General features: G+C 37.3%; 1 protein-coding gene across 2 annotated transcripts in view; it reads left to right on the top strand.

Moving 5' to 3' along the window:
• Positions 1–15,000, top strand: part of LOC138029481 (EEIG family member 2-like) — a 17,178-nt gene that overhangs the window by 1,282 nt on the left and 896 nt on the right. Inside the window, exons 3-12 of one of the 2 annotated variants that reach the window (XM_068877207.1) lie at positions 4,132–4,161; positions 4,741–4,857; positions 5,127–5,173; positions 6,084–6,407; positions 8,564–8,595; positions 9,084–9,163; positions 10,159–10,229; positions 11,720–11,751; positions 13,276–13,354; positions 14,450–15,000. The exon at positions 14,450–15,000 is cut by the window's right edge and continues 896 nt beyond it. In XM_068877207.1, the coding sequence (XP_068733308.1) occupies positions 4,132–4,161; positions 4,741–4,857; positions 5,127–5,173; positions 6,084–6,407; positions 8,564–8,595; positions 9,084–9,163; positions 10,159–10,229; positions 11,720–11,751; positions 13,276–13,354; positions 14,450–14,483 (846 nt within the window). In that variant the 3' untranslated portion in view covers positions 14,484–15,000. The remainder of the gene's footprint in view (positions 1–4,131; positions 4,162–4,740; positions 4,858–5,126; positions 5,174–6,083; positions 6,408–8,563; positions 8,596–9,083; positions 9,164–10,158; positions 10,230–11,719; positions 11,752–13,275; positions 13,355–14,449) is intronic. The other variant, XM_068877214.1, reaches the window with a different exon arrangement.

Genomic DNA, 15,000 nt, shown 5'->3' with positions numbered 1-15,000 from the left:
GGAGCCATTGTTGTGGCTTCCGAAAATGTCAAGACTTTACCAGCCTTGAGGCCATTTAACCGCACAATATATCATGTTTTATTTTTATTTAAAGCTTACTGATTAACACATTTGAGTGATCATAATTTATTGTTTTTTCCGGCTTATGAAGGTGGGAACTCTGTTTTCTGAACGTTGGTGACGCGTACAGTGCTAAGCGCAAAGTTCGTGGTCGGAGAAAATTTTACAGTATTTCACTTTAAGCATACAAGTACCTAAGTCTCTCTTAGTATTTGGATAGATTTCAAAAATATTTTAAACCTAAATCTTACATCTGTTTAATTCTTTTTACGTACACAACAAGCTGCGGGGCCCCAGTTTGAGCATGTTCTTTTGAGAAAGTTACAAATACATGTACAGTACCACGAAATTTATTAGTAGCAACCTGGCATCTGAGAATTAATTAAAAGCATTTTTTTGTTTCAAAATGTCTTTTTTAATTTCAAAATCTATGATCAATTGGCCTTCTCATTTGCATAATATTAAACAATAACAAGATGGCTTTTTTAATGGGTAAACTCGTTAGTCTTGAAATGATCCATGTCATTTGTTATTAATATTCCATGAAATAACAGTCTTACTTAAATTGTATTTCATTGCATCTGTCCCTTAAGGCTATACAATGTACATTTACTTGTATGCAAAGTGTTGGTAAATATTGACTGCATACATGTATATCTGCTGTGAAAACTGTCAGAGAAATATATATGTCAAGTTGCCTTTAGCACCTGTCAATAATGGGCATTAGTTTGCACATTTTATGAGTTTGCCAAACTGCTTATATGAAGGCAAAGAAGGTTTAAAATTTTTTCTTTCCCTGGAAATAAAATGGAATGAAAAGTATGCTTGACCAAGAACCAACTGTTTGACGGATTGTCTGTTTTTGGTTTAACCTCAGCAGATTGACTGATATTGAATGTATACATTTGTACGATTCTTTATCTGTTACAGATATTCCTGCACTTTAAATTACATTTTATTATACTGTATAATTGAGACCCGACTATAGTTTCACAAAGGAGTGAGTCATTGAAAGGTCTTTTAACCTACTATGGCTGGTTTTTGTTCTTAATTGCTTATCTAAAGCCTCCAGTAGACCTTTTGGGCTCATAAGTACATTTTATTTTCCCAATACAGATCATGTGATAATACTCAGGAGGCTTGGTCCTTTGTTTTGTTCATTAAAAAGAGTGCATGCAGGCATATTCATGCTTGCATGCCCTCATTTTAATGAACAAAACAAGACCAAACCTCCTTAGTATTATCACATGATCTGTATTGGAAAAAGAAAATGTACAAGCCGAAAAGGTCTATTATCATAATGTATATAAATATTTTTAAAGGGGATTACTTGAAATATTGTTTACATATTGTAGTTTAAAGGCGTACATGTAGTCTGGTTTCTGAGGTTGGTTTCCTTTAGGAATTTTAATCTTAAATATAATCCTTATTTACCATAGGTCCACAATTTTAAACCAATCTATTAGGTCGTTTTACACTTGATCTTCAGAGCAAATTCTTATAATTTCTGAGATGCATCTGCATATCAGTCATAATATATACTTAATAAAAGAGATACTGTACTGTGATCATTTTCTCCTAGTTGGGTTACATGTACATTGTTCAGAAATAAGTTAGAATACTATATTATTAGGCTTGCATAGTCATGTACAGCCATTAATTAGCACATTCTTTATTCATGACTACAGCTGTAGCTAGTGCTAAATTGAAATACGTGTAACCTGAGACAATGCGGTCCAGTCCATTATAGATCACTATTAAGTCAATGACCCAGTGGGGAGTGTTTGACTTACAGATTTTACTCTGTCTTACGCCAGACAATTTTACTCCTCTCTTCAACTGGGGTGTTTGAGATGTCATTGGGTTAATTAGCACTGTTTCATGCTCAGATTTTAGATGTTAGTTTTGGTTGCAATTTAAAATAACAAAATCACCAAAATGTGAAATTTACATGTATTTATTATTATTATTGTAGTTTATGCATCAACGTAGTATTAATTGAAGCACCAATTCAAGTTAAAGGTAGTGCTCGACACTAATTTATTTAAGGCTAGTCCACTGACCCAGGACTAGTAAAACACACACAATCTAGACTAGAGTAGTTTCATGTAGTTTCATGGAAAACTAAACTTACTACAACTCTGTAACTTAGGAATCTTTGTAGAATGCTTTATTAGGAGCTTGTTTCTGTAGCTTTTCATTAGTTATTTAAACAAGAGGATTTGCAATAGGTTGTTTTCATGAGACGTCATGGCCACCATGATGATGGACGAAAACAGAAAATCTCTTGTTGGCTTCTTTTGTTCCTCCACCAGCATTTGTACAGTACACTATTGTCACGTCAGTCTCAAGATTAGTTGAAAACTACTGTACCTACATATGGCTATGTGATTGACTCGTAAAACAGACTGATACATGTAACACCATCTTGGAAAAGGCCTTTTTAAGTCCTGGCTTCCAAGTCTCTCAAGAGGAACCTCAGTGAGTGCCACTGGAAGTTGCCATCTTGGATTTATTCTGTTCGACTGACCACTGCAAGATTGAAGGCTTCAGCTTTTTTGACAGTCCCTACCTACCTTTATAATCAAGGAGACTGAGGCAGCTAGATTTACATTGTTGACACGAGGAACACAAACAGAGATGCACAATGGATTCACTGCTCATGGAATACTTTGAAAGACGTTCCTTTACAAGTTACATGTATTCTTCTAGTGTATACAACTGTCAGTGAACATGTTGGCAGTTGCCATGAACTACATGTACATGTACATGTAGTACTTCAGTGAAGGCATTTGTCTATTTAAGCCATGATTGATAAAACCTAGGCTAATTCCAAGAACACACAGGCAAAGCTGAATTTCTCAAACAGAAATACTGACTCTGTGTTTCTAACTTTCATTGTCAGATTCATGTACATTGCTAAGTGGAAAATACACGCAAGCCACGTGTAATGGACATAGCAATTTTACTCAGGTCCAATTACATGCAGACTGAGTGTAATTTCAGATGCATGTAATAGTTTGTGTAAAATTTTACATACACGTACAGTGTATGTAACGTGTGCGTATTTTGCGCGTAAATCCACCATCTTGCACGCATTTTATACATGTGTAGGTGCTGCTATTCCTGTGGCCAGTACTGCACATGTAACAATATTATTTGTTTTAGTTGGCTAGACTATTTTGTTGGACTTTCATATAACTACATGTATATTATCAAGGCTGCTGCTGCCTAAGAAAATTTTAAAGGGGCCCTCAGAGCTAAACGCTGAGAACCTAGGAGCCCAACATATGAAGTGAAAGGTGTTGCTGTGAAAAATTAAGGCGCCCAGAGCTATTCTTTGGGAGCCCCAGGCTACCGGGCTCCTGTTAGGCAACAGCTTTGATTATATTATACCTACATGTAGTAAAGAAAACAAATAAAGACAACAAAGTGAGTGCAACCTCTATTAAGCGGCCACCCTCGGGACTTTGAAAAGTGGCCGCTTAATAGAGGTTGGCCAATTAATAGACTGGGGTAAAAGATAAAGTGTTCTATTGACTCTACATGGAAAAACGCTTTTTAAAGAGTTAAATGTGTGAAGATACATTTAAAAAAATTCATGAAACAAAACTGATAACTTTTTTTACACCAACAGTCTTTGTAAAATCTATTGTAGTTTAAAGCCTTTGACAGAGGATTTACTTAAAATAATTGGTTGGCCACATGTACTACATTTTGCAGCTTGTGACTTGTCATTACAATGGAGACTGAATTGCAGTTCTTGTCATCATCAGTGTCCTAGGCATGATTATTGTGTAATCTGCAGATGGCGTCACAGGCGCTGATTTCACTGAACGCTTTCGGCCAATCAGAAAAGAGATAGTGACTTCAATGTATAATTATGAATGTATAATAAGTCTCACCTCCAGGAGTCATTTTAGATTTTTTTTCTTTAAGGTGGAAACAATTGCTCAACATAAGACGGTGTAAAGATTTCTAATTCATTACTGTACAGTAACTGTGAGTTGTGTTGTAATAATATCATTGAAAAACATTTGCTTTGTTTTTGACTCGGTAATTTTCTTTCAGGAAACAAAGGGAGGGAAGGCACACATTAAGGTAAAGGATAGTTTAGATATAGGTACATGTGAAGAATAGTCTAAGATTAACAGTTAGAACTGACTACTGGAAACTACAACCAAGATTAGTATGACCTTTAGCTGGATCAGTGTACAGACTGGAGTATAGAAAGATTAACATGGAGACACTGCTCACTTTTCTAATTCAACTACAGCTGTATAAAACCTGGGGAATGACAAAATGTTTGAACTTCTACATGTACATGTATATTGTATTACCCTCACCACACTTAAAGTTCCAACACAGGCAACTTAATTAATGGCATATTTACAAAGCAGTGGGGGAAAACCAAGGTCCTCACAGGACCATGCAACACACTTCCAACACAATATTCATGCAGATTTCATGTATTACAATCATTGCAATCCCCATATAAGGCATTATGCACATGACTGTATTTCATATGCACTTAGCCCTGGTTGTAAATTAAATTAGTTCCCCCTGTAAACTGATCGATTACAGAACACAATTGGGCTTAATATTTTGGTGTTGTTGCAGTGATGGCGAAGTGAAGACATAAACATAAATTTAATTCTTTCCATTGGAAATTTCCCATAGCTTGGCTTTGTGGACGTTAATTTGGCGGAGTTTGCTGGATCAGCCTCTACCACAAAGAGATACATTTTAGAAGGATATGAAGACAAGACTGTGCGACAAGACAACTCTATTCTTGAGGTACATGTAATACTGTCAGTGTTAAATAGTCTTTCTGATTGAATAATAATACCACTTGGCAACCGAGGGACTGTTTGATGGCTCTGTTGGTTCTTTTTAAACTGTTGCCCAGTTTATGCAAACAAGTTCGAGTTAATTCCTGGAATACTTATTATAATTATATATAATAATCCTTTCACCACGTAATTTAACTCCTTAATTGGCCCCAATTGACGAGTAAAATCACCTTGGTGTTTATGGTAATAAGTACAGTTTTGTTATCACCACAGGTTGAAGTCAAAATGCAGCTTACATCTGGTGATCCTCTATTTAAAGTGTAAGTGTTTTATAGGGTTATAATAATATTATTATTTGTTCTCTATGGAGCTACATGTATTTCACGTCTCCTCCACTACAGCAGTCTGTGAGCGCTCTAAATTATAGGTGGTGTACTGTCTGGCCGCAAGCTACAATTTCACCATCCTTTTTGCTTTCTTAATTAACTTTCTTTCAAGGTTGCAGGGTTTTTTTTAAGGTTCACTTGAAATCCAGTATAATTACATGTATATACATGTAATAGACTGGGTTAACATTTATTAACTACTGAGGTGCGTTAATTTGCTGTTTCTTTCGCTTGTATCCCTGTACATCACACTAGGGGGGGGGGGGGGTTTCTTGTATAGATTAAATGTTATATTAAATTGGAAAATTTGTGACTGTCATTCTGCAGATCAGCTGTAGTAGCAGCAGTTTTGTGGTGCACAGCTGTCTTGTATGATGCAATTTTGAGCCACACTGTAAGGGGTGACGAATGGTAAAATCCGAGACTCGCGGAGATGCCGAGACCCTTGTTTTCAAATCTGAGACGGAGACCAAAACTTGCAAGACATCACACTGAAATAAATGCGACATAAGCGAGACTTCGAGACTCCTCACCAAGGCTGGCAAGATTTTGAGATCAGATGAAAAGTTTGTGAGTGCCAAGATTTTGGAGCTACCATTTGCCACCCCTACTGTTACAGTAGTCTCAGATTATAGATAGATTCCTTTTTAAGGAATCCTTACCTGGTTTATTGATGTTATCAAGGAGGGTAAATTACATTGGCATGTACCTAGAAAATGCCAAATTCAATTTGTTTTTCTGTATAATGGCTTCACTAGGCTTGCATTAATTTTGTCCTTGTACATACATGTGTTTAAAGTTAAAGCAAACTACCCTATTTTTTTGGATTTTGATGTTTTTACAGGCCTCATGCACCTTTGCATAATCAAGCTGTCACAGAGACAGCTGAAAACAGAGCCCCACCATCTGACCATGATTCAGCGAGCACCATTAGTTCTGGTTGCGAAGCCAGGAGGGCTGTTAGCAACAGCACATCGGACAGTACAGAATGTCTGGAGGCTGCAGGCAGTGATCCAGACAAGGTTTCATTTACTCCTGGACATGCAAGAAGTTTCAGTGAACCTCCTTGCAGCAATCACAGTCGGAGCAGCAGCCAGTTGTCACGGATATCGGGGTACTCTACAGGTCATTCTTTTTCATCAAGCTTGGAAGGCAGATCTAGTAGGAGGTATCACTTAAGACTGGTGTTGCATACTGTTAACCCATGCTTCTTCATTTTTGTTTTTTGTTTGTTTGTTTTTGCTTTAATTTACTGGGATTACATGTACATGTACTAATTTACTTTAAGCTAATAATTATTTAGGGGGAGCAGGGGTGATGCGGTGGTGATAGCACTCGCCTCCCACCAATATGGCCAGGGCTTGATTCCCAATATTGGCATCATATGTGGGTTGAGTTTGTTGTTGGTTCTCTCCTTGCTCCGCGAGGTTTTTCTCCAGGTACTCCGGTTTTCCCCTCTCCTCAAAAACCAACACTGCCAAATTCCAATTCAATGCAGAATGCACGGACACATGTTGAATGAGCTCATGAGCACTCTTAAGGTGTTCCTTGGGTAAACGAATTCCATTTCCATGGCCGAGTGGTTAGGGCACTTGCCTTGAGATCCAGGAATCTTGGGTTCAAGACTCATTCTGACCACTGGACAGGTTGAATTTGATTGGTTGTAGAATCCCTGGTTCATCTTCTCAGCTGCATCTAAGTGGTTTGTTTCTGGAAACTTTGGTGGGATTCTTAACAGTTGTTATCGTTTTGTTCTGTCGTTAAGTTGATAGACCATTTCATAGGCCCTAAAAAGCCCCTCTGGCGCGAGTTCAATTGCATGTACACGTACATTGACTAGTATGTACATGTATTTGTATATTTATGTTTGTCTTGGCTGTGTAAAGAACATTACATGTTCAGTTTACATGTACATGTATCCACACAGGAGGCCATTACATGTAATTGGTGTCTTTATTTTATCCGTAAAGACATGCGTCACTTTTTATTTTATTCAATTATTATTTGTATGACTTGTCAGTTATCGGTTTTTTTAATAGTTATCATTTTATTTACAATCACTCATCTTTCCACTGCTTCAGATGTTTGTCATGAGCTATTAAGTTTTACTGGTTGGTTTGTACAAACATATTGCAAACATTAATTTACAGTATGCTTCGCCAAAGGTTTTTGACAAAATTTAGAAGTACTATAATTATAGTCTCCATAAAAATTGCATGTACACCTGTATGCAAAATTGCACATCAAGTACTGGTAGAAGGTACAGTAAATAAGGAGGGGGAGGGCAAAATAATGATAGTTCAGACTGATACCATGTCCTGACAATCAGAAGAAATTTATCAAATCTAGAGTTCAGTTGATAGAAAGAAGTAAAATAGTCGTACTAATGGGAAAAATCACAGTACAATAAAATAGAAACTTAAGATACTGTATAACAATACATGTATTTTAATACATGAATATCATTATAAACACACGACAAAACAATAATCTAAGTTGTAACATAAAAGTAATGGGAAGTGACAGAGCAACTTAGGTTACGTTACACTAAGTCTAAGATTTTATGTTTCATCATTGAAAGACTCAGATAGACTTTCAGACAGGATCAAACTGGTAGTCTTCTTTGTCCTTACTCTAAAATTTCACCACTTCGTGCTAACCTTTTTTCATAAGCGGAGAACACACTGCTGGTCAATGGCAATTACCCTTGATGCCACCAAATAGTTTTGTCAGGATAACTTGCGTTGATGTGAAGTTGCCTGAATGAATTGAAACCTTAACTTTTGTGTGAAAACAACATGAAACACACAATGTAGAAATGCCATATATATTGTGTAAAATTATAATGATGCAATGTTGCAATGATAAAATACGATGTATTTGCATAGCGCCTTTCAAGTATAAATGTTTTCTTCCAAAAAAAATTGTTATTATTAAAGGAGTTTATCTCTAATTTCCACTCATTGAAACAAAGTTATCACTATACACAATGTACATTTAATAAGGAAAAATAATGATACAGTAGAAACCGTTTTGCTTGAAATCAGTTGTCAACCAACTACAAAAAGGTTGCAGAAGACTTCTTGGAAAAGCAGTGATAGCAATATGTGTAACTGTCTTTAATAAATTTCTTTCAAGTTGATTGTATTGCAGATGTAAACTTCAGAACAGCTGCAATTCAGACTTAATTACATGAACGATTGAACCGCAACCATGTCTTGTGTGGTGCATGCATAAATGTTCTGATTGATTTCTATTTAATTGATAAATTAATTGAGTTTGTGACAAAATAATGTCAATTTTTTTTTTTTATGTTTTCATAAGGAAACAAGATTCAGAGTCAGGAAAAGCTAGCTGTATCCTTTCGAACTAAGTGAACATAAGCAACAAGAAAATAATTTGATGTTTGCAGGTACAGTGAAGTATCAGGAAAAGTCACGGGAAGATTAATGTATTGCTTGAACAAATGTCGTTGTCTAAAACAGTGGTTTTGTGAGCTTTTGTTTCGATCTACCCCTTGTAGTATGACATTATGTAGCAGGGTACCCTTCTTGGCCAAATATTTATTGATTTCCTTCCCTGAAACCTATGTACTGATTTCCTCAATGTCGTCCAGAACTTTGGACAAATGTTAATAATAATTAAACTCTTAACCACTTTAAAACCCGCCATAACCAGTTTGAAATTTAATGCCTGCCCAGTGGCGAAAGATTGGAAGTGATGTTGCATTGACCTCACTTTGTGATTGCGTGATAGTAACAACACTTAATAATATTGTTCATCCTTTGATTAGTTAGGGGGCCATCATACATGTTATGTTAAATCAACCTTGACAGTCTTAAAGCCAATGATACAGCATTCTGTGGTTCAGAGAATGCGATATCCCCTGGTCCTGAAAGGCAGGGTAAAAGAATCAGTTGGAAGGTGAGTGGAGCTATTCCTGTAAATCCCTATTTTTACTTAAATTTCAAGCGTCTTTCTATTATGGGGTTTAAACATTTAAAGTTCATTTACATTGTAGGCACAGCAATAGCATCCAAAACTCAATTGGACAATTTTTACGTGATATCCTTGGCAATGCGGATATCAATAGCTGCATCAATTATTTATACGTTAACAGTTTTCAGTGCATGAATAGTCTTAATCATTAATGAAGTTAAAAGAAAATAACAAGGGGGATTGACAATTTGTGTTCTACAAACAGTTGCAAAAAGTCTCTTCATTATAATTTATACTGGTGAAATTTTACTAGGATTTTCCTTTTTGTAAAAAATTGTGTCTTTGTTGTATGCAGTAAAGATATTATTTTTTTTACATTTCACATGTGAGAATTATACAGTAGGTGTAGTTGTGGTAACTAACACGATTAACCAATAAAAAGAGAGCGTCCCCTTTCTTGTAAGATACTGTTGTGCTGTAATATCTTTTTTCTCTACTACATTAATAGCATCTCACACTCGTTCGCTGCGCTCACTCGTGAGAGATACTTTCAGCACTCGAAGATAAAATTCGTATCCCCACGGGGCCGTGTAATATCCTCTATTATAACCTGACCATAGTATTCATATCTTACCCCCTCAGGCCTCAGTGTGACAATTATTTTTGTCGTTGTGCACACTACTACTAATGTTTCGTATGCCCCTCTGCACACTGAATATTCAATGTTTTCATCGGTTTTCCATAAAGTGGCCTTACCTTTTTGATTTTGAGAATGCAAAAAAAAAAAAAATGCTAACAACAGTTGCTGTCTTTGATTGGTGGGTAATAACCACAGCAAAAATACTGTTCTCTAACGTGGATTTTTAACATTTTGTGGGCAGGGCTCCATTATTTCGTCAAACCTCTTAAATCTTGCATTTCTGTAAACAGTAGCGTCCAAAGTAAAGTATTTTTCGTGTGAATTTTTGTGTCCAAAACAGAAACCTAATGATCAGAGATCCAGCCACACCCGAGTAAATGCAGATGATGTCATTGAACAAATTTTTAGTGGGTAAGTCTAAGAAACTTAGAAGGTCAAACCAGTATTGAAAGAAATCGTGTCACAAAAGCTGTTTACTAGTGCTTGGTATTTAACCAGTTTTTAGGGAGTTCAATTAGCGACAGTGGAAATGCCAACAAAACCGTCATGCACTCGGATCACGTTTTAAATTATGGGTGAATAATGTCCTATAAATGGTTTGATGTAAAGTGTGACAGTCTGTTGAAGGCCACGTGGCTCATCGTGCCACCCAACCTTAAAATACCGGTACTTACTTTACCAAAAGTTAAATATCAAACATATATTTACCTTTGCTTCTCTAGATCTAGAGAAGCAAAGGTAGAATTTATGTTAAGCATTTAACTTTCGCAAAAGAAAATACTTTGAGGTTAGGTCACCCTGCGAGTAGAGCCTCCTTTTGTCTTTTTCTTTACTGAGGAGGAGAAAAGGAGGCTTTTTGAAGCCGCCGCAGCCCAACTTCTGGACTAGCCCATCTTTTTTTCTCTCGCCAAACCGGTTTTTCAGTGCGAGCATCCGTTTAGTGATAAAACCGATGGTTATAATTGAGCCCGCTGTACCGTGAAAAACCGAGATTGCGGCGAGATCTGGCATATTCGAGACTTCGGTTCGAGACTGTATCCCGGAAACATGCAGCGCGTACTCAATAAAGATCTTACTCGATTCATGCAGAGTCTTTCTCGAGAACGCCAAAATCGAGCAATCAAAAGAAAGGCTCTGCCAGCAGGATGAGGTTAGGTGCGCTTCAAACACCAGCTGCTTGGGGCTAAACAGGGACGAAGCTTTTCCAGGTTTCAAGTACTCTGTAGCATTACCCCGGTATTTAAGCGACAGGAGTATTTCTACCCCCACCCCTGGTGGGCGGGATGCTAGTCCATCGAAGGATTTACCCACAGCAGTATGTTGCCGATACCCATTAGTACTCCTTGGTCGAGAGACACAGTGCATAGCATAGTGTCTTGAATAAAGCAACAACACCATGAATGAGCCCAACCGGCCTCGAGCCAGAAGAAATTCGTGTAGCACGAATATTTTTCCTCTTAAAGCCAATCTGATTGTTTTGAAGCGTTGTTGTAGAAATTGTCCAGAGATACAAGTATAGGAAATCGTATGAACTCGAGTGCATTTCGTGATTTATAAATAACTAGTGACCATAATCTTGAAATGCTTGAACAAGTTCATAAGACTAGCATCCCATCCAAGAGGAAGTAGAAATACTCCTAGTCGCTTACTGCAACAGAAACCGCGATAAGCTCTGGCCTAATGGACAACTTGGCTTCTAAGCAGACTTAAGCTTTACCTATACTCCACAAAATAACTCCACGGCTTTGCTTCCATAGCAACCTCCGTATTGCACTTTACATTTATTGACCTGTTTCTGCATTTGATATTGATCAATCAGAAACTGGATATTCTGGTGAGTTTATGATAGTAATATATATACTGTACCTTGTTTAATTATTGGCACATTTCTTTTACCCCAGACAAAATCTTTCAGGAGAGGAAAATCCCTCAGGTAGGCTTAGAACTTTTTTCGTTGTTTTATGATAGTTTTGCTGCCGATCACAAAAATTTTCCTTTCGTGAAATTATTTTTTAAAAAAATATCAGTCTTATTTGTCTGTTGTATTGCCTTTTTTTTTTTTTTTTGAGTTCACGAGAATTTCGTGCAGTGACTGTGGAACAGCACGACGGACGTTAGCCTTCGTAGCAAGGGGCGGAAAAAAGGGAAAAAGACGACTGTCACCAGCCTTCTTCCAGTCCAGCACTAGCTCAGCCTGCCACTTTCTCAGCCCTTTCAGCGCTTGCTACGCAGGCTAGATGAAAGCAACCCATCCTCTACTTCTGAAATGACGATTATCGGCAATTCCTAATTTTCTCTAAATTCACTTTTATTGTTAATTTAGGGCGCTTGCGCTTGATAGGAATTATGGGAAATGAATATATATATGTTTAAAATCCGAACCCTTATGCCTTAACTCGCAGGACTTGAACCTGGGAATGTGCCATTAATAACCCTTTCGCTTAACCACTAGACTACCACATCACTAACTGCTAGAACATTGTTAATTTTTTTTTCGTCGAGTTCCGAATGCCGCTGTAAACGTGTATTATCACCCGCAAAGAAACAAGTTTAAACAGGAGGAAATGTCGGTTACCAAACCCCAAGAGAAAGCTAACCATTTCAAAATCAAGCACTAGACTTGACCTCTATTCAGCAGTGATTTTATATATACTAATTAGTGTGGGTAAATAATCGGTACAATTGTCAGCCAGTTGATCCTAAGTGGTTAAGTGGATAAAAACAGTTCCTTCAGAGTGGGTGCTCCGGGTTCAAATCCTGTCCAGGAATGCAACTTTTACATTTTTTCTTTTCATCTGCTACCACAAGTCCTGGGACAGAGTACTCTAAATTGATGATAACAGTCAATCTATAGGATAGTAGGAATTGTCGATAATCGTCATTTCAGACGTAGAGGACATCTTGACGAAAGTCTAAGACCGTATTATTACGGTGTAGAGCCTGCGAGCTGGCTTCTAGTGCACACGCATGAAGGACGCGGTCTGCAGGCTAAAGGTCCTCTTCATGGTGTACGGGGAAGGGGAAGGCTAGATGAATATGATTTTTTTCGTTCTTTTAATTTTTTTTCCGTGATACTCCCAAGTACAGAACGTAAAGAAAAAAAATCAATCCTGTGGCTGTATGATGTGTTTATTTCGTTTCATAGCAGTAGTTTTAAAACAAATTGTGCACTCATATTTACCCACGGAACACCTTATGTAACATGTGTCCTTGCATTCCCGATGGAATTGGAATTTGGCAGTGTTGGTTTTTCTAGAAAAGGGAAAACTGGAGAACCCGGAGAAAAACCTCTCGGAGCAAGGAGAGAACCCAACAACAAAATCAACCCGCATATGACCCCGGAAACGGGATTCGAACCCGGACCACTGCGAAAATTTCTTCACAATTTTCTTCATCTCCTCATAATTTCTTCTGCTTTGTGCATTGACTGGTTTATTTTGTTTATGTGCATAACTAGGAGATGAACTCCAAGCCAATCAATTAGCCATGTTCCTGACAACTGATGGAACACTCAACATACACAGTGGATACAGCAGGTTTGTAGCTTCCAGGAAAGCATTTCGAATTTTTTTGGCCCATATTGCGTTTCTTAAGCAAGGATTTTCTGAAGTTCTTTGAACCATTAAAGTTTCATCAAGTTTATCTTGGAAAGAGTGGTTAATAATGGTAAATCTTTTAGTAGTTTTGGGATTGACGAGGTTTCTGAAGCCGGACGTGTAATCACCCATAAAGAGCTAAATTAGAGCTATGACCGGTAACCGGAAGTGACTAGAGCTATAGACCTTATTCATAAATGGCGGTCACATTTATAATTCTTTTGTCCACGTGCAAATTAGCCTACCAAGCCTCATTTTAGAGCAAGAATTCTTTTCAATTCACTGTATGGTATCGAGGCTTGGTAGGCTATTGTTTTTCAAAACAATAAATACTTAAATTTCATTACTTTAATACAATACAGTCTTACTAAATATTGCTTTCCAATACTAACACAACTCACGGTACTGGAACCAACTGCTGCCCTACAAATAGATATCATTACATAAAATATAACATCAGTTGTAACGTTACCTTAATTAATGGCTGGATGAAGCTAAAGGTGGCTTAAATACAAAGGCAAATGCTTATCACTAGGTTGCAACAAAATCTGCCTCAATTTAAGGTTTCTATTTGTCAAAATAAAAATCAGATGAGCTATTTTCCTTTTTAATTGTAATACGGAGGTTCACATCATTAAAACTGCCGAACACTTGCTAAAATTCTATTTTAAACATATCTTTATGATCGTTGTTGCTTCAAAACGCTAGAAATTCCGTTTTAAATCATCACACCGGCCACATGTTCTTTTTCCGGAATAGGGTCAATCGAACGCGCCCTGTGGAAGTGACTATTTCCCTGGCATGCAAAATGCTCACTTCCGGTTTCCGCCCATGGCTTAAAAGCGGCAACCGGAAGTGAACGTCTCGCATGCCAGCACGGTAGTGTCTCCCAGGCTTTTAAACTAATCATCTCCAATGGAGAAAAGATACTTAGCACTGTAAATGTGGTTGTGTAAAGACAAGATAAAAGGGAAAACGGTTTCGGGGGATGTTTCTTTATGTTATGCGATTGATATATTTGTGTTTACCTTGAAGGCCCATTCCAGAAGACAAGTATAGAACCTTGTAACAGCGAAATGGATGGCCCACTTGAATCGCGGACACCGAGTTGAGCTCTTGCTATGTCCAGTCCAAGGACGTTCTCAGGATGCGATAAGACAGTGAAGAAGATAACCTTTTGAAGTGGACAAGGGCGTGAAAGTGTTTTTATAAATACTCAGCATACGTTAATGTAGCTTAAATGTAACAAGCTTCCTTGCGTGAAATTTTATCCTCAGAGATCACAAGGATTGGTAAACACTAAACTCTTATTTGAGTGATAATAGTTCAGCATATTTTTAAACGTAATATATACATAGCTAGATTCATCTCTAAAACTGACTCTAATTTATTGACATATGGTATCCAACTAAGGTAATTTCTGACCTAGTAATCACACGAATGTGCAAAATTTATTTCGATTGTGATGTGATTGTTGCTTAGATCATGCCAGATCATGATTCCTTTTTTCGGGTGGTGCACGTTTTTTTATTTTCGTATCTTTTTAAAAGACCTTTGTGATTAAGTCATTTGTGAGAAAGCAAACA

Source organism: Montipora capricornis, chromosome 2 (assembly GCF_036669925.1).
Source record: "Montipora capricornis isolate CH-2021 chromosome 2, ASM3666992v2, whole genome shotgun sequence".
NCBI lineage: Eukaryota > Metazoa > Cnidaria > Anthozoa > Scleractinia > Acroporidae > Montipora > Montipora capricornis.
The sequence above is the reverse complement of the archived record's forward strand: the minus strand, read 5'-3'. Positions and strand labels throughout refer to the sequence as shown.